Source organism: Eulemur rufifrons, chromosome 23, assembly GCF_041146395.1.
Source record: "Eulemur rufifrons isolate Redbay chromosome 23, OSU_ERuf_1, whole genome shotgun sequence".
Classification (NCBI taxonomy): Eukaryota; Metazoa; Chordata; class Mammalia; order Primates; family Lemuridae; genus Eulemur; species Eulemur rufifrons.
The window spans coordinates 16,276,064-16,300,767 of record NC_091005.1 but is presented as its reverse complement, the minus strand read 5'-3'; the positions used below and the strand labels follow the sequence as shown (position 1 = coordinate 16,300,767).

Here is a 24,704-nt window from a genome sequence, read left to right as displayed (position 1 = left end):
CTACAAACCCCACATTTGACCTTGTATGATGATGAGATGGTTAAATGTGGACTCATGTTTTATCTCTACCACACTAGTTTACTTGAGAGCCAGCATCTGTATCTCATACTTTTTTTTTTAAAACAAAATCTCCCCACTGGACCTGTACAGTAAATCCTTTTTGAAAAAGTGGGTGAATGTTAAAGAGTCATGTAAAAGCACAACTCTTTAGTGAATCAGAGCATTATTGGAAAGCATAAAGCTTATGTTGATCATTGTTCTTTTGGAAAAACAACACTCAGCATCTATCCCTGGATACAAATAAGAAAAATAAGTTCTGATAGAGCCAGAATAGGCAATTAAGAGGAAAGTAGTTATGAATTTGTCTGACTGAGGATTAAGATTTAGACTTGCTCAGGGAAAGTTTTCCAAGACTAAAAGGTTGGGTTTATCTGATTAGATACCAACAATATTATATTCATTTTCTTTGGGATGGGGGCTTTGGACCAGGTTAATGAAATGAATTGTTCATGTTATCGAGAATTTACTGGGTTTTTAATGAATAAACGTCCAGAAGAAGAATTTACTTAATACTGTAGCAGAATTTTTCTAATCAGCAGGAAGCTTCATGTTGTTGCCCACCTTCAAATTTTTATAAGCTGTGAAAACACTGATACTGTTGGCATTTTTTGTTTGTTTTCTCCCAGGTGATTCATAAATAAAGTCTGTTGTCACTTAATTTAGTACCAGGTGTCTTAGTAAAAGGAACCTATCCTATTGTGTGATCTGGTGAGTAATTCAGCTTCAGTTGATGAAACTATAGAATGTTCCATATTTTTAGACAACATCCAACTCCCAAGCATTTCTATTTCAGAAACTAGGACAACTTCCAAGTTAGTTTTAAGAATCCTTTGATTTTTCCTGCCAGGCTCATTAACTCAGCCAGTTCACCTTGGGGAAATCATAGTTCCAGACCTTCTGTAAAAAACCATTCTCCTAAGTGAATGTGATGGTTGATTTAATTGAGAACATTCAGACTCAAGCTTTCCAGTAGTTTATTCTGAAACCTGTTTGCTGTGACTTTGACCAGCAGGGAATAATTTAAAATGAAGCAGTAGTAACCTTCTTAGTATACAAATTATCTGCATTAAAAAAATAGAAATTCAATAAATATTTTTAAATTCCACATCTCAGATTGTATAGACTCATAAAGCTGGAAAGAACTTTAGCCAAGGTTTGGCCAGTGTTTCTCAGTTTTTTCTTGTAGGGATCTTTCTGAGATGAGGAGAGCTGTCATGTATACTCTTCTCAGAAAAATACACACAAAAACTTGCATTCAATTTCAGGATGATCTCAGACTCCTAAAGCCTGTTCGTGGATACAAGGTGAAGAAATCCCTGTGTCTAGTCCAAAGCCTGCCCTTGGGGGTCTAGAGAAGTTACGTGGCATACCTAAAGTCATACAGCTTCTGTAGCTGAATACTTTCTAATTGATTGTTCTTTTTCCACTATTATGTCCTTTTCCTTAAAGCCAATTCTGAGTTTATAGAACTTAGAGGAAGGGCTAGGAGTTTTAAACTTTAAAATCAACGATTTTAGCTTTTATTTACCCAACTAGGAGAGTAAAATACAATAATACCCAAAGCATTTAAATTACTGATTTAGAAAAGGCAAATGAACTAAGCTAAATTTTTATAACTTTCTGTGGTTACTTAAAAGCTAATCCAGATCCCTAGTTTATCTAGTTATTTTATCATTTTCTTACCTGGCCTGCCTGCATCAGAATTCATCATACCACTGTCAGATCACTCTAGAACACTGGTTTTATGATTTATCCTGTCTACTCTTTCCTTTTTGTGCTCCTCCCCTCGGAATTGTGCCCAACTTATCTACCCAGCCTCTTTTGGGAGGCATCGAGCTGAAAGATCATATAAACAGTTGCCATTTATTATTATTTTCATCCCAGTTTTGTTGTTTCCTAGCAGTTTACCTTTGATCATGTTACTCAGTTTCTCTGTACTTCAGTATCTTCATCTGAAATATTGGACACAGTTCCATTTATCTTATATTACATCATGTTGTAAGAAGGAAATATAGCACCTAGCTCAGTTAAGTGGCAGCTGTTATCATTTCCTGCTACACCTGTCACATTATTGAAGTCAGGCCGGTACCTCAAAGTACTCGTGCTTATCCCCTTTACTGCCTCTGTTCACTACATTATTCATTCATCATTAACCAAGTTCCGTCTCAGTTTTTTAGTTACTGATGAGTTGGGGAGGGGGCTGTGCTACCTCCTCTTTTTCTCATTCCTGTATTCATAATAGTTTCTGTAGTGATACTAATATATGCAACTTCAGTCTCTTCTAAAAAAATTTGATCATTAAGTTATCAGCTACTTATGAGGCTTTTTATTTTTACTTTTTTTGGAGACAGGGTCTTGCTCTGCCACCCAGGCTGGAGTGCCGTGGCATCATCATAGCTCGCTGTAACCTCCAACTCCTGGGCTCAAGCAATCCTCCTAGCTCAGCGTACTAAGTAGCTAAGACGATAGGCATACCCCACCATGCCAGGTTACTTTTAGATTTTTTTGTAGGAGGGGATATCTCTTGCTGTTAATATGTCTCTTGCCCAGGCTGGTCTCCAACTCCTGGCCTCTGCGATCCTCCCCTCCAGCTTCCCAAAGTGCTGGGATTACAGGCATGAGCTACTGCATCTGGCCTAGGCTTTTCGTAAAGTTGTTTTCTCAGTTTTCCATTGTAAGAGAACAGTTATTTTATTTCCAGTGAGTAAAGATTTGATGTAAGAGGCCCTTCTTTTCAAAGCCCAGGTTTCTATTTACTGTCTCCAGAATGATGAAGGGCAGCTAGTAACAAGGCATAGCTCAGCTCCTAATCTGAGGCTTCCACAGGCTGGGAGCCAGGGCTATGCCTCTAATTTGAAGGGTGGGGGTGAGGGTAGGACTCTTAAACTGATTGGAAGAGGATATCAGCTCTTTATGCTCTATTATGTTCATGTTCTTATCATTGGAAAAAATTATTATTATTTGTTTTTTGAGACAAGGTCTCGTTCTTTTGCCCAGGCTAGAGTGGTATGTTGTCATCATAGCTCACTGCAACTGTAACCTTAAACTCCTGCGCTCAAGCGATCTCCCTGCCTCAGCTTCCAAGTAGCTGAGACTACAGGTGCACACCACTGCACACAGCTAATTTATCTATTTTTTGTAGAGACGGGATCTTGCTCTTGCTTAGGCTGGTCTCAAACTCCTGAGCTCAGGTGATCCTCCCACCTCGGCCTCCCAGAGTGATGGGGTTACAGGCGTGAGCCACTGTGCCCAGCCTTGGAAAAAATTATTAAGCGTACCCCAGTAAATATATATTTAGTAATAAAATATTACTTATTCTAACATTACATGTATTATAAAAATATATTAAAATATACATTAGAGAAGGAGCTTTTTCATTAATAGAAGTTATATTATTTTCTTCCTGAGCCACAAGGGATCATATAACTTCCTCAGTGGAGGAATTACTTACTTCATTCCTCATTGGAGATCACTCTACTAATTCTTTAGGCCTACTGAAGGTCCCTACTCTTGCTTGTTTGATTTCACGATTTTATCGCTACAACAGGATTATAAACTACCTGAGATTAGGGACTAGATAAAGTCTTCTCTTTCTTCGTATCCTGCAACAATGCCTAGCACAATTTTGAGTACATCATAATTACTCAGTACTTTTTGATTAATTTCTTGGCATCATTTCAGAGCATTATTACACTGATTGTTACCAAAAGGGGGAAAAAAATCCTCAGCCTTGTTCTGTTTTAGTAATTGTGGGTTTTAGTCCTCATGTTATTCATCTTCTAGGATTAAAGATAATCAAGACTATCTGCATTTACAATTTTGTGGAAACAGATATATCTGATGAAGTGATTTGATTGGGACATGACGCGAATGCTGCAGTCTGAGAACCAACCTGAGTCAGCACCCACATCTGTTTTCATTTGTTGAGACTTTTTCCCTTTAGTTCTTTATCAAATGGCTGAATGCTAAACTGTAGCATTTTCTTTTTATGCTTTTTCTAGAGTTAGTTTATGCTGACGTTATTGGTGTTCCCACCGTTCCCAAAATAGTATAAAATACTACTTTGTGTTTTATATTTTGCAGGTCTCTGTTCTGTTCCTCTGAACCACTACTTTGTTCTTTGATTCTAAAGACCATTCTAAATTTCTGAAATTAATTATTTGCAATTACACTTAGAAATTCTTCATAGCTATTTGGTTCCATGAATCTCAAAGACCTAACATCATAACCTTGTTCTCATGGCATTCCTATATTGTCATCTTTCTGGGTAGACAAACTAAATCTAAGAAAAAAATAAAACCAGTTTATAGTCAGCTGCAAATCAAGATAGTAAAAAAGAGATGAAAAACAAACACTTGTGCCAAATTTGCCATTCATTTGTGTCTCCGTGGCTTATGTCATTCCTTCATAAAATGTACAGTACTCTGTACTTACTAATATAATTTACTAATTTTAGCTCATAGCTGTTATCCATCACAACTTAAAGGTTTGGAATTTTTAAATTTTATTTGCTAGATAGGTATATGAGTCATTTTTTCTTCATAACTAGCACCCTTAAAATCGCAGGGGCTTAAATAACAAATATTTGCTTTTCTTGCCTGTGGCTTCACAGGTTATTTGGGATGGCATTGCTTCTGGCTACAGGTTGAATTCGGGTCTGCTCCACATGTCTTTCATCTTTGTACTAGCAGCTAGCAGACATGTTCTTCTTGAGGGCAATGGCAGTAATGCAAGAATACAGGCCAAATCACCCAAGCACAGTAAAAGCCTCTGCTCATACTGTGTCTGCTAAAATTCCATTGGCCAAAGCAAGTCAGTGGCCCAGCTCAACATCAGCAGAGCAAGGTGTATACTCAGTTTACAGCAAGAGACAGTGCAGACTTATAGGGCAAAGAATCTGGATATAAAATCTTACAAAAGGAGAGTGAAAATTTGGGGGGAATGATCCAGTCTCCAGCTGTAGGAAAGCACACCATTAAAACAATCATAATCTGCCAGTATAGTCCTGTGGGCTGTAGACATGAGAATACTATTCTTTTAATGGGTAGCTTATATCTTATTTGACTACATTATTTTACAAATTCTCCATGCTCTAAATTTCTTTAAAAAACACCCCTTTAATCGAAAGTTGTCGTTTAGTAGAAACGAGTATAAGTAGAGAAGATTGTGATATTAATTGCTTTCTATGCCTTGTTTGAGAAAGAGCTAGAAATGATTGGAAAAATTTAAGAGATAGATTATAAGTTTCCTTTTAGGAAGGGTAGGATAGAAAACTGCATAAGTAAAGTAAGGTATTCTTGTAAATAACCTACTATGAAATAAGTTAAGCACTTCAAATTGAAGTGGAGTTAAGCTAGATTAACTCGCAGTGTGGAGGCTGATTTCTGAGACTCAGAAAGGGTAAATTAAAGTATTTGCTTTTAGACAAGTAGGGAGAAAGTTCAAAAGTAAGTAGTATGTTATAATCTTATGATTACCTAGCAACCTAATTAAAGTCAGTTTTAATATAATGTTTTATAAATGTAGGAATGAATTTGTATGTTGTTAATGCCTACTATATTCTGCAGTGGAATTAATAGTTCCCTAGAAACATTTTCCTTCTTGAAGTAATACTTGGATGTGCCAGCTTTATTTGCTTATATTTTATTGCTTTATCCTTGAATAGAAAACATCTTTTTATTTTGAAAATGGTACCTTTTACAACTAAAATAGATAATATTTCATAGAACCCACATGATTCACTTCATTTGAACAGGTAGGAATACTATAGAAACTGAGAGGAAGTGGTGCTTTATTGTGGTGTATAATCTTACAATTGTATCTGCTTTTTTTTTTTTTTTTTTTTTTTTTGAGACAGAGTCTCACTCTGTTGCCCAGGCTAGAGTGAGTGCCGTGGCGTCAGCCTAGCTCACAGCAACCTCAAACTCCTGAGCTCAAGCGATCCTCCTGTCTCAGCCTCCCGAGTAGCTGGGACTACAGGCATGCACCACCATGCCCGGCTAATTTTTTCTATATATATTTTTAGCTGTCCATATAATTTCTTTCTATTTTTAGTAGAGATGGGGTCTCGCTCTTGCTCAGGCTGGTCTCAAACTCCTGAGCTCAAACGATCCGCCCACCTCGGCCTCCCAGAGTGCTAGGATTACAGGCGTGAGCCACCGCGCCTGGCCTGTATCTGCTTTAAAGGACTGAACAAGGAAAGTAAAGTAGATGTGTCTTGCAGAGTTATGCCATGTTAGGGAAAAGCTAGTTCACCGTTTTTTCCATCATGGAATTGAAAGTTCATTTTATCTCTAGTATGTGTATCTGGCCTTAAAAAGCAAATGTATCCTTGGGAATATGTATGTAATTTCCATCTGTTTTTTAAAAACTATTTAGTTTTAATTATAGACTCATAAGATCAAAGACTCACAAGAATTTCCAAAAAATAGTGCATAGGGGTCCTGTGTATCCATCACCTAGCTTCCCCCAATGGTGACATTAGACCAATTTTTAAATCACTGATGGACCTTCTCTGCACTCTATAATAAGCTTGTTTTTTTAGATATTAACTTTCTTTAAAGAAATACCACCCATGGCCGGGCGTGGTGGCTCACGCCTGTAATCCTAGCACTCTGGGAGGCCGAGGCGGGTGGATCGCTCGAGGTCAGGAGTTCGAGACCAGCCTGAGCAAGAGCGAGACCCCATCTCTACTAAAAATAGAATGAAATTATATGGACAACTAAAAATATATATAGAAAAAATTAGCCGGGCATGGTGGTGCATGCCTGTAGTCCCAGCTACTTGGGAGGCTGAGGCAGTAGGATCGCTTAAGCCCAGGAGTTTGAGGTTGCTGTGAGCTAGACTGACGCCACGGCACTCACTCTAGCCCGGGCAACAGAGTGAGACTCTGTCTCAAAAAAAAAAAAAAAAAAAGAAATACCACCCATATTGTACCTGATCCTCTTTAGCTTTCAGCATTATAAAGTGTCGTATAGAGATCATTATGTTGCTATTGCGTACATTCTTCTCCATTTTCCCCATTTTCAGACTGCACCATTGATTGGGAAGGAATTATGTCTCAGATGTACCTTCCTGGTACATTTCTCCCCGACAATTTAATAAAAAGATATGTAAACTCCATTTTACTCCTTATATTGAAGAAACATATTTAGTTGAATATTTAGATTTCTTGTTTTGACTTTATTTTAGTGGTGTTTGAAAACTTGAGAGGTTTTATTTTTTTATATCGTCTCTTCTTTCTTTTTCCTCCTAGCCTGAAAATGAAATTTCTTCAGACTGCAATCATGTAAGTATAGATTTTCTGTAATACACCATATGTGCTTTATAGATACGATGACAGATTTTGGGATGCTTTTCCTGTTGTCCTAGGAAGCATTATATTTTCTTAAATTCTCTTAATCTTAAAGGGATGGTAAAATTTGTTTAAGAACCGTGGTAAAAATCTACAGATACTCCTTCATTGTAGAAACCTACAAGTTACACCAAATAATATTTATGTGTTTAAGGTTAAATTTTTCTTCATTTAAGTTACCATATGAAAACAATTAGCTCTCTGCTTACTAAGTTCACTTTAAAATTCCATATTTTAAAGTTCCTTAATTTAGTCATCATACAGTCATCTTCTATGTGCCAAACACTGTGGTTGCAGATTAAAAGGGGACTGATGTGAAATCAAGTCTGTGCAAAAAGTATTAGGTACTTGGACTTTGGTAGAAGTCTAAATAGAGTACAGTGGGGACACACAAGTGAATTTGTTCAGGTGAGTTGATGTTGGGAAAGACTTAATAGTGGAGATACTACTTGAGCTGGGTCTTAAAAGAAGCATAGATATACATATGACAGAAATCATTATCACAGAGTGGAAGATACATTGGACTGGGGACTGCAAAAACACAGAGGCAGTGTGGCTATGTAGATTAACTACTTATTCTAAAGAATAAGTTGACTAGGTTGGTCAGAGAGTTAAGGTATAAAGTAAACCACAAGAGTACTAGAAGAAAACATGAACAGAGGGAGGCTTTTCTAAACATGACACAGCCCCAAAATATGTTAAAATACATATGTGATTATATTTAAAAAACTATCTCCAAAACAAGTTTTGTAAGTTATAAAAGAGAATTGGTAATGCAGATGAAAAAGACTACACTCGTTAATAAAAGTGCTGTTAATACGTAGACAACAGATTATGAATGGACTGTTCACAGGAAATGTAAAAGATATCCAGTAAACAACAAAGCAGTTGATTCTCCCTCATAAAGCATGAAAATTCAAAGAAAAATGAATATACTGTTTTAATCCATTTGATTAGCAAATATCAAAAATTAATAAATGTATAGTGTTGATTAAGGATATGTATATTTAAGCGTTTTCTAGCATTCTCTAGCTCACGATTCAGCAAACCTACAACACATGGGCCAAATTCAGTCTACTGTGTGTTTTGAGACAGGGTCTCACTCTGTTGCCCAGGTTATAGTACAGTGGCGTCATCATAGCTCACTGCAGCCTCAAACTCCTGGGCTCCAGCCATCCTCCTGCCTCAGCTTCCTGAGTAGCTGGAACTACACCCAGCTAATTTTTCTATTTTTTGTAGAGATGGGGTCTCACTGTGTTGTCCAGGCTGGTTTCTAACTCCTGATCTCAAGTGGTCCTCCCACCTCAGCCTCTCAAAGTTACTGCCTGTTTTTATCATAAAGTTGTATTAAAACAATTACATCAGTTTATTTATATATTTTCTGTGGCTGCTTTCCATGCTAGGATGTCAAAGTTGAATAATAGCAACAGTGGCCATAGATCCTTCAAAACCTAAAATATTTACTTTCTGGCTCTTTGCAGTAAAAGTTTACTGGACCCTATTATAGCCTATGGACGGAAATATCAATAAGATATAAAACAGTCAATTGAAAATGCATGTATAGAAATTTATGTATAGTTATATTTAAAAGGGTAGATAGAGATGTGTCTATAAAAGGATATTTATTGTGGCATCATTTGTAAAGCAAAAGATTAGGGGGAAACCTCAAAATCAATCAATAGACTGAATCTGACAGAGGGGAAACCCAGAATAAAGCTAATTTGTGCCTTATAACCTTCAAAGAGCTTGAGAAGAGGAAGGATCTGATACTGCTGAAAATGGGGACAAACAGTACACAGAAGACAGGAGAATTGGTTGAAAGTCTATAAGAAGCAGTCCGGACTTTTTAGAGAACAATTATATAACTCAGCTTCTACAATATATCGTGCATAACATCCAGCATGCAGTCAGAAATGGCCAGCTATGAGAAGCAGCAGTAAGATATGATCAATAACCAAGAGATAACAGCCAATAGAAGGAGATCCAGAGAAAATTCATATATCAGAATTAACAGACAAGGACTTGAAATAACTCTGACTGTATGTTAAATAAAATAGAGGAAAAGATAGTCAAAATGGACAAAAAGATGATGTATTTCAACAGAGAATTAGAATTTATTAAGAAAATCAAATGGATGTTTTAGAACTATACAAGATGATTTCTGAAATTAAGAACTTGATAGTTCTTTTTTTTTTTTTTTTTTTTGAGACAGAGTCTCACTCTGTTGCCCAGGCTAGAGTGAGTGCCGTGGCGTCAGCCTAGCTCACAGCAACCTCAAACTCCTGAGCTCAAGCGATCCTCCTGTCTCAGCCTCCCGAGTAGCTGGGACTACAGGCATGCGCCACCATGCCCGGCTAATTTTTTCTATATATATTTTTAGCTGTCCATATAATTTCTTTCTATTTTTAGTAGAGATGGGGTCTCGCTCTTGCTCAGGCTGGTCTCGAACTCCTGAGCTGAAACGATCCGCCCACCTCGGCCTCCCAGAGTGCTAGGATTACAGGCGTGAGCCACCGCGCCCAGCCAAGAACTTGATAGTTCTTTTTTTTTTTTTTTTTTTTTTTTTGAGACAGAGTCTCGCTCTGTTGCCCGGGCTAGAGTGAGTGCCATGGCATCAGCCTAGCTCACAGCAACCTCAAACTCCTGGGTTTAAGCGATCCTACTGCCTCAGCCTCCCGAGTAGCTGGGACTACAGGCATGTGCCACCATGCCCGGCTAATTTTTTCTATATATATTTTAGCTGTCCATATAATTTCTTTCTATTTTTAGTAGAGATGGGGGTCTCGCTCTTGCTCAGGCTGGTCTCGAACTCCTGAGCTCAAACCATCCGCCCACCTCGGCCTCCCAGAGTGCTAGGATTACAGGCGTGAGCCACCGCGCCCGGCGATAGTTCTTAAAGACAGGATTAGTGGACATGAAGACAGATCCATAGAAAATATCTAAACTGCATCAGAAAGAGAAAATGATGTTTAAAACAAAACACTTAAGAATAATGTGGGAAACAGTCAAAATGTCATATGTGTGTTGTTGGAGTCCAAGAAGTAGAAGATGGAATAGGATAATAGTAGTATTTGAAGAAATAATGGCCAAGAATTTTTCCAAATTTAATGAGAGGCATTAACCCACAAATTTAGCAAATTCAGTGAACCCCGAGAGATTTATATTAAGTGGAAACACTTAGCCGTTGTTAACAAATTGCTGAAAACAAAAGGTAAAAAGAAAACCAGGCCAAGCACAGTGGCTCATGCCTGTAATCCCAGCACTTTGGGAGTCAAAAGAGGGAGGATGGCTTGGGGCTTAGAGTTTGAGACCAACCTAAGCGGGAGGATCGCTTGAGCTCAGGAGTTCGAGACCAGCCTGAGCAAGAGTGAGACCCCATCTCTACTAAAAATAACAAAAATTAGCCAGGCTTGGTGGCATGTGTCTGTAGTCCCAGCTACTAGGGGGGTTGAGCCAGGAGGATCGCTTGAGCCCAGGAGTTGGAGGTTCAGTGAGCTGTGATGATGCTACTACACTCTAGCCCAGGTAAGAGAGTGAGACTCTGTCTCAAAAAAAAAAAAAAAAAAAAAAAAAAAAGTCTAAGGAAAATATCCAAAGTAATGTAAAATAAAGACATTTTAGACATGCAGTTTTCCCAAACATTTACAACCCATGCATATTTTACATAAAGCTCCTGGAGGATGTGCTTCAACAAGATCAGGGAATACACCAAGACAGAGAAAGATAAAGAATCTAATAATGAATCAGCCTAAGAGAAAAGCAAAGGAAATGCTAAGGATGCTGGTGAGGGATGACACCTGTGCAGAGGCCTAGAAAACAGCCAGTCCTGATTGAAGCAGGAAAATGAAAAGACTCCAAGAAGAACATCTCACCTGATAGATTTTCTGATGGATGTGGACATTTTAAAATGAGATTCATATTTTCAGTAAAGAGATTGAGGATTTATTAGTAATGGATATATAGAAAAATAGCCTATGAAATAAGTGACTGTTAACTATAGTATAAACTAAAAGTTGTACAGGAAAATAGGTTCTATATGGTTCAGTATATATAACCATTTACATAGTCAATAATGTATTAATAAATACTGAATATCTAACAACATTGGGATCAGGAAGAAGGGTATAAGTTCATTCCTTGTCTTCTAATATTGTAAGTTATATCTAAAACTGACAAGTCAAGAAATAGCAATTTAAGCATCTAGTTTAAAAATATGGAGGTAATTACTATAAGCAAAAAGAATTTAAAGTGTGTGCCTCTGGGGAGTGGGTAGGACTTTGGAAAGGGATTTGGCAGGGAACCGCTTGTTTGGTTTGATTTTTATTTATTTTATTTATTTTTTTTTTTTGGTGAGACAGAGAAATTGAAAAAATGACTCTAATTTGTGGTAGGCAAAAGAACATAAAAAGCTCCGGTAATGCTGGGCACAAACACCCAGCTGTGCAAGGGACCCGTAAGTCAAGAAAGCAGGTAGGGGTTGTAAGCAGGTCATTTCTCTCTGATTATTTAGCACTCAGTAAACCGCCAGCTGTGTCAGCGCTCCTGTCATGTGAGTTTACTGTTTTACTCTAATGATTCTATTTCCCACATCAGATTGCCAGTTCTCTACGACACATTTTTCTACCATTTTTGTAACTAATGTACAGCCACTGACTGTATGGAGCTGCTATCCTGGCTGGGAGTTCCATTAACTCTGGCTGGTGGCCAGTGCCTATAGCTGTGGTGACATCTGCTGGGACAGCATTCCTTAAGCAGCTTTGATAGTGGTTCTTACCCTTGGGTGGACATTAGAGTGCCTTGGGTATCTCACCCCTAGAGATTCTGGTTTGTTCTGGGAAGAGGCCCAGGTGTTGGTATTTGTTAAAAGCTCCCTGGGTGGTTCTTTCTAATGTGCAGCCAGAGTTGAGAACCACTGATCCATGAGGAGGACAGTACTAGAGATGGAGAAGAGGAACAATTATTTGATGAAGGGAAGTGTACAACCATTTCACAAGCCATTGTTGAGGTGTATTTTTTATTTGTTTTATTTTTAGTGATGAGTTCTCATTCTGTTGCCCTGCCTAGAGTGCAGTGGCATTGTCATAGCTCACTGCAGCGTCAAACTCCTGAGCTCAAGCAGTCCTCCTGCCTCAGCCTCTTGAGTGGCTGGGACTACAGACATGTGCCACGCCTGGCTAATTTTTTCTATTTTTAGTAGAGATGAGGTCTTGCTCTTGTTCAAGCTGTTCTTGAAATCCTGAGCTCCTTGGCCTCTTGGAGTGCTGGGATTACAGATGTGAGCCACCGTGCCTGGCCCATTTCGATTTTTAGACTACTTTTGTAGAACTATTTGATTAAACAGAGCTTTGATTTAAAAAATTGAAAGGTAAGCTTGACTATGAAGGAATAATTTTCCCCCACCCCATCCCCACACCCTCATTCTGTAACAACTTTATGCCACATACCTCCCATCTTCTCCTATCCATATCAATTCTTGCCTCTTAACTGGTCTGTTAATCTCCCTCAATTCTGCTGTTCCCCACAGTGTAATCAGAGCTGATCTTTTGAGTTCTCTAGTTAAAATTATCCATTAGCTTCTCACTTCCTTTAAGATAAAATTCAAAATCTTTAATATGAACTGTAATATTCAATGTGATCTGCCCCCTGCCTGCCTGCTCCTTTCCCTCATCTCATCTTTCATACCCTCAGCTCCAGCCATTCTTAACTACATGTGATTCCCATAAGTTATCATTACTCTTTCTGTCCTTTCTACCTTTGCACACCTGGGACCCCAGACTCCCTCCGTTGTAAGTCCTTGAGATACTAGATCTCCTTTCTTTTTCTTTCCTTTTTTTTTTTTTTTTAAAGAAAGAAATGACAATAGATCAGCTACAAGTAGCTCAATAAAGAGGAAATGTTTGATTTGATATACACATAGGATTAGAATGCTCTGAATATTTTGAAAAGTGTTGGTTTAATTTTAGAATACAAAATTTAGTGGCCATGTAGTACTGATTTAATTCATAAAGCAGTAAAATTTATTTGTCCAGATTCTGACCTTGACTTTTGAATCACTGGATTCATCTCTGCTTCTAGGGAGCCAGGAAGCCCAAGATTTCTTCAGTTGGAACTAAGCTTTTCCTATACCCATTTTCAGTTTGGCTTCATATGTCCCATTGGTTGAATTTGTCATTTGTCATGGTATAGGTTTGTTTGTTACCTATTCAGCGAATATTAATTAGTGCCCCATATAATCTTCTAGGCACTTGGGATACAAGGCAACATTCCCATTGCTGTTGGAGCTTTCATTATAGATGGTAGCCAGATTCTACTCCTTTTTTTCCCAAAGACTCACTTATTGATGATTGATGATAGCTGAGAGATTAGAGCTTTTTACTTAAAGTTTCTTTTGAGGAGAGGGGAGAAGAAGAAATCCTACTCATCCTTATTTTATTTCTTCAAATCTTCCTCAGCACTCATACAGAATTAACTGCTTGTTTCTGCGTCATTCCTAATGCACTTTATACGTCCCTCTGTCTTCCAAAAAGCAGATCTGGTCATGTCACCACCTTACTTTCCCTTCAGTGACTCCCTAATGCTCATGGGTTAAAGTTCAAACGTGGCTTACAAGGGCTTTCTGATCTGGCCCTGGCCCGCCCCTCCCATCAGTCCTGCATTGGACCTTCAGTTCCTCTAACACCCCCTGCTCCTGTGCATGCTGTTTCATCTACTTAAAACGGTCTGCTTCCTGCCCCTTTCATCTGGCTAACTGCTGCTCACCTTTAAGGCTTATTTTTGCTACTGTTCATAAATTAGATCACTTATTGAAAATTTTTAACTGAAGCACAAAGATAAAGTAATATTTAGTCCTCACCTATAAATAAATAATAATGATTTTAGATATTTTATAGTTTAAGGTATGTTAAAACAGTTATATAAAGTGAACTTCATGGGTTTTTAAAGGAATGAAGATAGATATGCCCTGAAGCTAGATCTTGCGCAGCTCTCTTTCATAAAACTCTCCTATGAAGGTACTGTTGATTGTGAAATCTGAGACTAAACCCACCACATCTGAGCTTCTGGGTTAGACCTTTTGGTTTAAGCAGAATTTGGCTTATGTAACCTGTTTATATTTTCTCTGAAAACCTTATGCGGTATTATAATTTTTTTCTTGACTTTTTTTTTGATTTTTAATTCATAGCTTTGAAAAAATTGATCCTTTAGTAAAACAGAAAAAAGTTTGTCTGAATGATAGTGCTTTTATTTTGTGTGCATATTTTCTCTGTTTATGTATGAATATGGTGGCATTTTATCCTACTTTCTGTTATCTGATATGTGACTATGCTTTATCTGACTCTGTATAGTTGGGTGTTGCCATTTAAAGTAACTGTTGATGATAAATTTCATAGTATTCTAACTGGAGGTTTTTTTCTTTGTTTTTTTCCCCCCCATCTTATACCTAGTTGTTGTGGAATTATAAGCTGAACCTAACTACAGATCCCAAATTTGAATCTGTGGCCAGAGAGGTTTGCAAATCTACCATAACAGAGGTAAGTTGTGAAAGAATTTTGTGCAGATTTAATGAGTTAGAAGAGAAAATTACATCTGTTGACCAGACCAGTCATTATGAGAGGAATGACTCAGTCACTTTACTTTTCTTGGAATTCACATCTATCTTGGTTAAAAGATAGGAAGGGGGATATAATTAGATTTTTTTTTGTTGACATCCATCTACACTTACAGCGGGATACTATTGATTGAGACAGTTGGAAATCAGGTTCTGTTGGTCCCCAAACAAGGAGTAAAACTGCTGAGGTTATCAGTGCTTCTCTCACACGTTGTACAACCTGCTATGTCTGAAGCACATCAAAATGGTTACAGGAAGCCGGTTGACATTCCTGAGTGTTTCAGCTATGCAGTTGGATCAATTGAACCACAAAGACATATGCTTCAAATAAGAGTTAGTGTTAAAAAGGTTAAGGGTATGATTGTGTATATTGTTATAAATTGATATTGAGCATAAAGATAAAAACAGTTAATGAAAATGTATAAAACTGTACAGATGCTAATGGAAAGTTTTAAATTATCTTGTCTCAGAGTAAACAACAAATAATATTAGTGAAAATTGTGGTATTTGGAATTTCTTTTTTGTTTCTTGGGGTGGTTTTTTTTTTTAAATCAGCAGTAGAAACTCCAGTAAGCCAGAGTTTCTACATACTGAACTATGAGAATCACAGAGAAAACAGTTGCTATTTTTCTACCCCACAGTTAACAGTCAAAATTCTTGCAGCATATTAATATGTCCTCAAGTTGACCCTATTGATGACTTAAGTCAGGGCTACTTTCTACAGAGCTCTTAAGGATGACCCTATCCCACCCACATAAGCCATCAGCTCACGTTCCTCATTTACGTCTTATGGGGTCTTGTATTAATAGAACTTGTTTTCTTAAATCTTCTAATCTTGGATCAGGAATGTTTTATTCTTTTAAAGCAGTGACCCTTCATATTTACCTTGGGGCTTCAGAATAGAATAGCATATCTTTGAAAAATTGATCTTCAGCTCCTAGCTTTAATATTCTACATCTCAAACTCCCTTAGCTAGCTGTATGACTAAGCTTCTAATTTTAAAATATCAAAAGCAAGGTATTTGCTTAATAACAAAGAGAAATACTAACAAAGCAATGATTTCCAGACTTAAACTTTAAATGTTTGAATATTCCCACTATATTACTGAACTATCCAGTTACAGGTAGTTTTATTTTAAAAGACACATCAGGATATATTTACATGTGTTTGTTTTGCCCCATTTTTGTGTCACTGTTAAATACACACCAGTTAGATTTTCTTGTGGAAATTTAGTTCAGAGTACTTACATATTCACTAGAATAATTTAACTCTGCATTGGGTTGGCTTCCTTATAACATATACGTAATGATGGTCTCCGGTGACCTCTTGAGGTATTCTGGCTTTGTACGAGATTGAATTACAAGGACACTTTTCCCGCCCTACAGAGAGAGTATACTGGAATCCAGAAAATTAAATATTAAGAAGAACATAGTTACCAGCAAAACATTTTATTCAGCATTTCCTTCTATCTTCTTTCTTAGTTTTGGAATCCTGCTTCCAGGGAGAAAACCAGCATCAATGAGTATCTGCAAATTGCAAAGCAACCTTTTTTACTCTCCAGGATTAAGCTAAATACTGCCTGCTTTCCTCCTGTCTCGTGTCAAAAAATAAAATGACTATAGCGTTTTTCTAATGGTACATTATGAACCTGGTCCCCAGGCACTTCAGAGTTTACTCCCATTCTGAAATATGTTGATGATTTAATGGTGGGTTTTTTTGCTGTTACTCTTAGAAGTTTAGTGAGATAGAAGGAAAAAATGCTACCCAGCATAATGGCTGAAGAAAATCATAAACTTCTTATTCAAACACTACACCCTCTTACAAGTGGTAGTGAACTGAAATACAAATAGTGCTACATTTCTGTGTTTCAGTAAATCTCGAGTTACTAAAGCTAAATATACATTTAGTTTCTTATTGGGGCTCCAATTTAAAATGCTCTTGGTTTTTCTTCAGATTTTTAAACTGTTGGTTGCCTAATATTAGGGCCTGTATGAATGCTTTTCTTCTTCATTAGGTTTAAAAACCTAGGTGTCTGCCACTTGTTCTGATTTTTATCCAGTTTTTTCCTGTGGTTGAATTACAAAAGCTGGATTTTCAAGCAGCTGTTCTTCCTTTTACTTTTCAAACTTAGCTCTGTTTTTCGTTCAAAAAAACTTTTCTTGGAAATACGCTTTTTTTAGGCATCACAAAAAATTGCTCAAGGTTAGGCTGAAAGCATTGCATTCATCTTGACTGTTGAAGATCTCTGCTGCCTCTGAAGGCAGAATGAGACTATTTACTTAAATTCTCAAGTTTGCTTCTTTAAAAGTAAACACAATTTTCTGTCTTGAAGTCTAAAACTCTGTCTGAGTTTTAGACTTGGTCTGGACTTAGTACTGGAGTTAGACATGAAGAGACCTAGTTGCCCATAGGATAATCCCCGTGTGGCATGTCCTTTTGGAAAAGGAGGTGGTATTTATTTTGCCCTGTGTGCAGACTTATGATAGATGGTGTAGTAGGGAAGAGTAGTCTCTATTGGTTTCAAAAACCAAGAAAACACTCTTTTCTTGTTTATATTCAAAACAAACATTTATGTTTGGTTTTTTTTTTTTTTTTTTGAGACAGAGTCTCACTCTGTTGCCCAGGCTAGAGTGAGTGCTGTGGCGTCAGCCTAGCTCACAGCAACCTCAAACTCCTGAGCTCAAGCGATCCTCCTGTCTCAGCCTCCCAGTAGCTGGGACTACAGGCATGCGCCACCATGCCCGGCTAATTTTTTTCTATATATATTTTTAGCTGTCCATATAATTTCTTTCTATTTTTAGTAGAGGTGGGGTCTCGCTCTTGCTCAGGCTGGTCTCGAACTCCTGAGCTCAAACGATCCACCCACCTCGGCCTCCCAGAGTGCTAGGATTACAGGCGTGAGCCACCGCGCCCGGCCCAAACATTTATGTTTAGCTCCTTCCTCTTTTTTTTTTTTTTTGAAACAGCCTCTCACTCTGTTACCCTGGCTAGAGTGCAGTGGCGTCACCATAGCTCACTGGAGCCTCAAACCCCTGGGCCGTAGCTGGGTTCAAGTGATCCTCCTGCCTCAGCTTCTTGAGTAACTGGGACTACAGGTGTGCGCCACTGTGCCAGGCTAATTTTTCTATTAACATTTTATATTTTGTATATAGACAGGATCTCTATGTTGCTCAGGCTGGTCTTGAACTCCTGGCCTCAAGCAATCCTCCTACCTTGGCCTCCCAAATTGCTAGGATTGTAGACATGAGCCACCTTGCCCAGCCTCAGTGTTTTGTGGTTTGGGGTGCACTTTGCAGAAAGACTAAGTATTTGGAATCACTCTGTGCTTCATCCACTAGATCATATGTCAAAACCACCCAAACTAGGTTTGCAGTGGTCTTCCCCTTCCAAACTTCTTGGCAGACTGCACTGAACATCATTTTATACATATTTCTGTTCCATACCACAGTGGTTAAGCTTGGGTTCTACTAACTTCAGAAACACATGTTCAAATCCATAGTTAATTCAGAACATATTAATGTCATGTCCAGAATGTCTTCCCTCATCTCTCTCCTTGGCCATTATGTTTACCTAATGATAACAATTTGCTGTGTAGCTTGGCTTGGGATGTGCAGCTAGACTTCACTTCTTCACCTGTTTTTCAGACCTACTCCCTAGGTTCATCTCCTCACTGACCACTGCATTCTTTACACAGTTAAAAGTACTTGTCATTAGGACCATGCTAAAGCTATAGACGGTAAGCCTCTTTTCACTCCATTTAGAAGTGAGTTTTTCCTAAGCATTTGGATATGTATGTATTTTCTTGGAAAACACAGTTATCAGGTATTTTCTAGAAGGTACAACAATCTGAGTAGGGATGACACACTATTTTTTTCATAAATGAATATATCTCGAAGTATTTTCCTTGAATGTATTTCTAAATGTTTTTCTTCTTTTTTTCCCAAGTAAAGAGATGGAAAATTAACAGGAAAATAGCAAACATTTTCTCCTTCATAAAGGTTGTTTGGTACAATCACAGAACACTTGTATAAAACAGCCACTTTCTTTTGAGCAGATTAAAGAATGTGCTGATGAACCGGTTGGAAAAGGTTACATGGTTTCTTGCTTGGTGGATCACCGAGGCAACATCACTGAGTATCAGTGTCACCAATACATTACCAAGATGACGGCCATCATTTTCAGTGATTACCGTTTAATCTGTGGCTTCATGGATGACTGCAAAAATGACATCAACATTCTGAAATGTGGCAGCATTCGGCTCGGAGAAAAGGTATCTTACTACATTGGCTTCTCCAAAGGGACCTTTAAAATTTGGCACATGAGAAGCTGTATAACTGGCATGGGAAAATTTTAGGGCTGGAGGGACCTTGAAGTTGAAATTAAAGAAACTTGCTCAGATAGCCCTAAGAGCTAAGACCAGTTGGCTTGTTAATGTACTTCATGTGTTTGTAACAGAATGTTCCAGTAATGCATGGGGAAGTGGAAGAATTAATACCTGCTAAGAGTGGGGTGTTATCTTCATAATATTAAACCAGTTGCTGATTACCTATAATGTGCCTCTGGCAAAGGAGAGACCTGAGTTCTCTAATCTTCCTCTGCATATACCTCACTGTTACCATAAAAAAAATTACTTAGCTCCCCCTCTATAAGTGAGGTATCTAAATTAGAAAAGTTAAGATATGTGAAAGTGCTTCTAGCTTGTCAGAGGAAAATTGCTCTGTAAATGTGATTTTGCAGAAGAACTGATTTTAGTAAAGACAGGAGAGAACATAACTACTTAGCTACTTTCCCCAGTTATGTCTGATCTTATTTTTAGACTTACTAGTCTGGTGAACAGAAGGTCACAATGGAGGCTTAGCCAGGTTTATTCTAAATCTGTTTGCTCAGCAAAAATGAAAGAAACTCCTGAAAAGTGACAGATGCCAGTGGGAGAGGTCGTCTGAGCATCAGCTGTTAATTACCACTGCTCATTAATCTGCTGTTCAGGAAACATGACAGAAAATAAAATCCATTCGTCTCTCTGCCTTCTGTTTGTTCATGGTTTGCAGGTGTCTGTCGCTGACAAAAGGGGGCATGGTGTTAAGATCCTGGAACTGAGCACACCAGTTCAAATGAAGGGTTTATTGCTGGTTAATGTTGGCTGTCACCTAATGCCCTTTCCTTCATATCAGCACAGGGCCCAGTCCCTTATCATAGGGTGCCTCTGAGTTGGTCTTGAAAGCTCTGTGAGCTAGGCAACTAAAGAAAGGTCAGTTTTAATAAAGAAGGCAGTTTTTTGCTTTCCAGCAGACTCTAGAAATGGCACAAAAGCACTTAAGCCGCTCAGATGATTCAGGAAGCTCCTCCGACTTTATTTAGGGTGTTGGAGATTATATCCAGTTCCAGAGCTCACTCCTTCTAAAATCTCTACATAGCGTTCCAAACATACTTTTCCGGAATCAATGACATTTTCACATTTGTGATTAGTGGCCCACACTATAAAATAGACCATTACAGTTCTCTCTTTGTTGTAGACCACTAAGGTAATAGCTGATTAGCTTCCCTCTAGCTCTCTGAGTTATTTTCAGACAGACTTTTTTTTTGTTTACCATAATAGAATTAATAACAATTTATTATAAGTCCATCTGTGGGATCATTTGTTGTTCGTATGTCAGGTCTGTGTATTATTAACTTTTTTAAAGCTAAGTGATTTCGTTTTCTTCATAGATAATATGAGGGTGTGTAGTTCATCTCGCTTTCATTCATATTTGGTAATTAGCCATATAGTCTTCATTGTCAAATATTTGTATACTTTTCAGTTATATAACTCAAATGGGCTGAACTAAAAAGCTCAGAGACTCTGAGGAATTGAAATAGTTTTATTTGAAAAAATCATCTATCTGAAAGTTATAATAATAAATGAAAACATCTAGTGGAAGTGATATTTTGACTTAAACCAATGTGTGGTGCTACTATTGCTGTATAGTCAGGTGTTGCCTAAAAATGAGGATATGTTCTGAGAACTGGATTGTTAGTCAGTTTCATGAACATCGTAGAGTATACTTAACAAACCTAGATGGTGTAGCCTGTGACACACCCAGGCTATAGGCCACATGGTGTAGCCTGTTGCTTCTAGGCTACAAACCTGTACAGCATATTATTGTGCTTAATACTGTAGGCAGTTGTAACATAATGGTAGTATTTGTATATATAAACCTAGAAAAGTTTCAGTAAAAATACAAGATTGTAATCTTATGGGACCACCATCATATATGTGGTCTGTTGTTCACCAAAATGTTATTATGCAGAGCAAGACCTTATGTGATACAACTAAATTATTGATCATAACAGGTTGATGGGAGTCACTTTCAACTCTATACCTTTTTACTGCTTAGATTCGCCTCATAATTCACTCCCTTTCCTCAAGATCTTTGGCAAAACAATACCTCTCAATGATGCCTACTCTGACCATCACATTTTAAATCAAAGTACTATAAGTTATTAGGAGCTGCTAAAATTTGGTGTAGGACATTGTTTATAGCATAACATAATGTCTATAATAATCTCTTGTATACTATAAATAGTAAGTGACTGACATGTTTCCGTCCAAATCTTTATCATCGTAGATTTATTGCTCCTTTGGGAAGTAGAATTGGGTGGGCCTTGCCTAAGTGGCCCAAAGTCATAAAAACTTGAATGTCACTCATAATTAGGAAAAAAAATAAGCCTTACTCTGGATTTCTGGGGGGGGGGTGTATTTTTCTCACTGTCCTTTTTGTCACTCATCCCTTAAAATTTTATCTGTTCAGAATTGTTCTTCAAAAAAACTTTTCAGTCGTCTCAGGCTTCTCAGCATCGTACATACTGATAGACCTCGTAAAAAAATGTCGGAGGTACAGATAGAGAATAGGAAGGCACGAGAATCAGCTAGAATAGTGTGCTTCTTAATCAGTTTTGGGTCAGCAGGCCTTTTGAAAACTTAACGAAAGCTGTGCACCCTCCTCAGAAAGATACACAAAAGCCACATACAAATTGTAGGATTTTCATAGACTTCACCCACTCACCCAAATTAACCCTGGGCCTGGAAAAGTAAATAATGGACCATTAGTTAGGCACCTTATGTCCTGCAACTTGGATGACTTGCTTAACTACTCTGAGCCCCTGTTCTTTCATCTGCACAATAAATAATCACAGCTCTATTTCCTCTTCATAGATATGTTAGGAGAGAACATGAAAATTTTCATAGAAACACTTGGAAGTTAATATGCCATAGAACAAATCCTATTATAATAAAATAGAACACACACACACACACACACAGTGGTTAAATTGAAATTTTGCCTAAAGTAGATGTTTCCTTACTTGGTTTTAGGAATCTTTTTATTATGTACAGATGATTTCATCGATGCATATTTTACTATAATAGGATTTTGTGTGTATTTATAAATAAGTAACACTGTATTTTCAGATGCTTTGGTTTGCTGTATTAATGGATATATCAAATTGTTGAAGCATATCTTGTGAGTATAGATTAGAACTTCTTGAATAGAAAATATTTAGGGGGAGTGGGAGCTAAATGATGGTTACATACAGGCACAGGGATGTAAAGGACATTAGAAACTAAGATTGGGGGAGGTCAGGAGTGGGTGAGGGATAAAAACTTACCTATCAGGTACAATGAACGCTGCCCTGGTGGCAGACACACTGAAAGCCCTGACTTCAGCATTATACAGTGTATCCATGTAACAAAAACATTTGTACACCCTTAATATTTTGAAATTAAAAAACAAAGAAAATATTTAGGGGAAATTTCTCATGTTGGATGAATGAATGCTTATGGTTGCTATGGGGATGCTGCAAGGTACAATTAAAGATAATTGGGTGCTTTTAAGGAAAACTCTCAAAAGCAGTTTGTATAAATGGTGGTAATCTTATTAAGTTGCATTAAAATAAATCTAAAACATCAAAGTGAGAATTACACTACAGATTGTACCATATTGGGGTGTTTGTGGACAGAAGAGTAGAAAAAGGAGAAAGAGGGTCTCTGTAACTTTTCTCAGTGGATTTTTATGGTTTGTTTATTGTTTCTTAATTTGACTTCATGCTATTATTTGTGAAATGCCTGGCCCTTAGAAATGAGCAGAGATTTCTGCAATATTATTTCAGTATTAACATATAATCAGAGCCTCGGGCTGATGTCATTTTTAAAGAATTTTTTGATATTTTAAACTTTAAAAATTCAGGTTCCTATTTCTAGTGCTAACTAAACTGTAGTACTTAAATTTCCCAGGTTCTCTGCTTCCATTTGTAGTGTGCAGGTGTTATATTCTAACCAAAGATCATTAAGGGCATTTTCTTTAACTTCCACAATGTGTTTGGTTCCCACTTGATTTCTCTATAAAACATCAATAAGCTAACTATGTGTTGGGATTTTTTTACTACTTTTTTTTTTTTTTTTAGCCAGATGATGTTTATTTGAAACCCATGTGGTGAGTGTTTTAAAATATTAATATCCTTACTATTTTAGGATGCACATTCACAAGGTGAGGTGGTATCATGCTTGGAGAAAGGCCTGGTGAAGGAAGCAGAAGAAAGAGAGCCCAAGGTTCAAGTTTCTGAACCCTGCAAGAAAGCCATTCTCCGCGTGGCTGAGCTCTCCTCAGATGACTTTCATTTGGACCGGCATTTATATTTTGCTTGCCGGGATGATCGGGAGCGTTTTTGTGAAAATGTGAGTTAGCTCAGAAGCTATTCTTCCTTTATTCCTTTTCTTTTCAAATATTTTTAAATACTCTATTCTAAGATAAAAAACCATCACAAACCCTCACATGTAGAAAAGTCACTGAAAGGGAAGATGGAATTGGTCCCAGGATAACAGGAAATGGTATTGGATGCTCAGCCTTAACGATTTAACATCTCGTTAACAGTTGGCTTCTAACAATCTCCACACATTATTTTTTCTTTTTTATCTCACTTCTCAATTTCAGTTCTTGGAAGTCTATTTTATCTATAGGAATCTTATTTTAGCCAAGAATCGTATTCATATCTACTTAATGGCTAAATCTTTGATACATTACATATTTATATGTTTTTGGCTAAGGTGAAGAAAACAGCAGGTGGCTAACTTTTAAAACCAAATCCCTGATTATTACTTGCTGACACTATAGAACAGTTTGCTTTTTTTTTTTTTTTTTTTTTTTGGTGGGGAGGCGGGGTCTTACTCTGTCGCCTGGGCTAAAATGCAGTGGTGTCATCATAGCTCACTGCAACCTCAAACTCCTGGGCTGAAGCAGTCCTCCTGCCTTGGCCTCCCAAAGTGCTAGGATTACAGGCGTGAGCCACCTCTCCTGGCCAGAACTGCTTTCTAACACTTTAAATAGAATAGCCTCCGTCCTTACAAGGGACTGAGAGGAACTTGTATATACTTCGATTCTGCCTGCTGTTTTGAGTTAACAGCTTCAACTTTGAGAGCCACTAGCTGTAAGAGTTTTATTGACTCTAGCATAAAGTTTTAAGAAACAAGACTCACTTTAACATTTCTTTTGGTTCCCTAATTAACAAGATATATCTGGGAACAAATGACAATTGCCAGACATCACGGGAAAATTTTTTTCATCTTTACTGCAATCACTGTTTTTGTTAAAAGACTATTAAATTTTATAAATGGCTGAGCCATTTGTCCAAAAGTGCTCACCATTATAATAA

The 24,704-nt window shown here is 37.6% G+C and overlaps 1 protein-coding gene across 3 annotated transcripts in view; it reads left to right on the top strand.

Annotated features, from left to right (window-relative positions):
• The window catches only part of GLG1 (golgi glycoprotein 1), a 122,158-nt gene that overhangs the window by 61,774 nt on the left and 35,680 nt on the right, over nt 1-24,704 (top strand). For 2 of the 3 annotated variants that reach the window (XM_069456578.1, XM_069456579.1), the window contains exons 2-5: nt 7,316-7,348; nt 14,857-14,943; nt 19,075-19,290; nt 23,527-23,730. In XM_069456578.1, coding sequence (XP_069312679.1) covers nt 7,316-7,348; nt 14,857-14,943; nt 19,075-19,290; nt 23,527-23,730 — 540 coding nt within the window. The remainder of the gene's footprint in view (nt 1-7,315; nt 7,349-14,856; nt 14,944-19,074; nt 19,291-23,526; nt 23,731-24,704) is intronic. The other variant, XM_069456580.1, reaches the window with a different exon arrangement.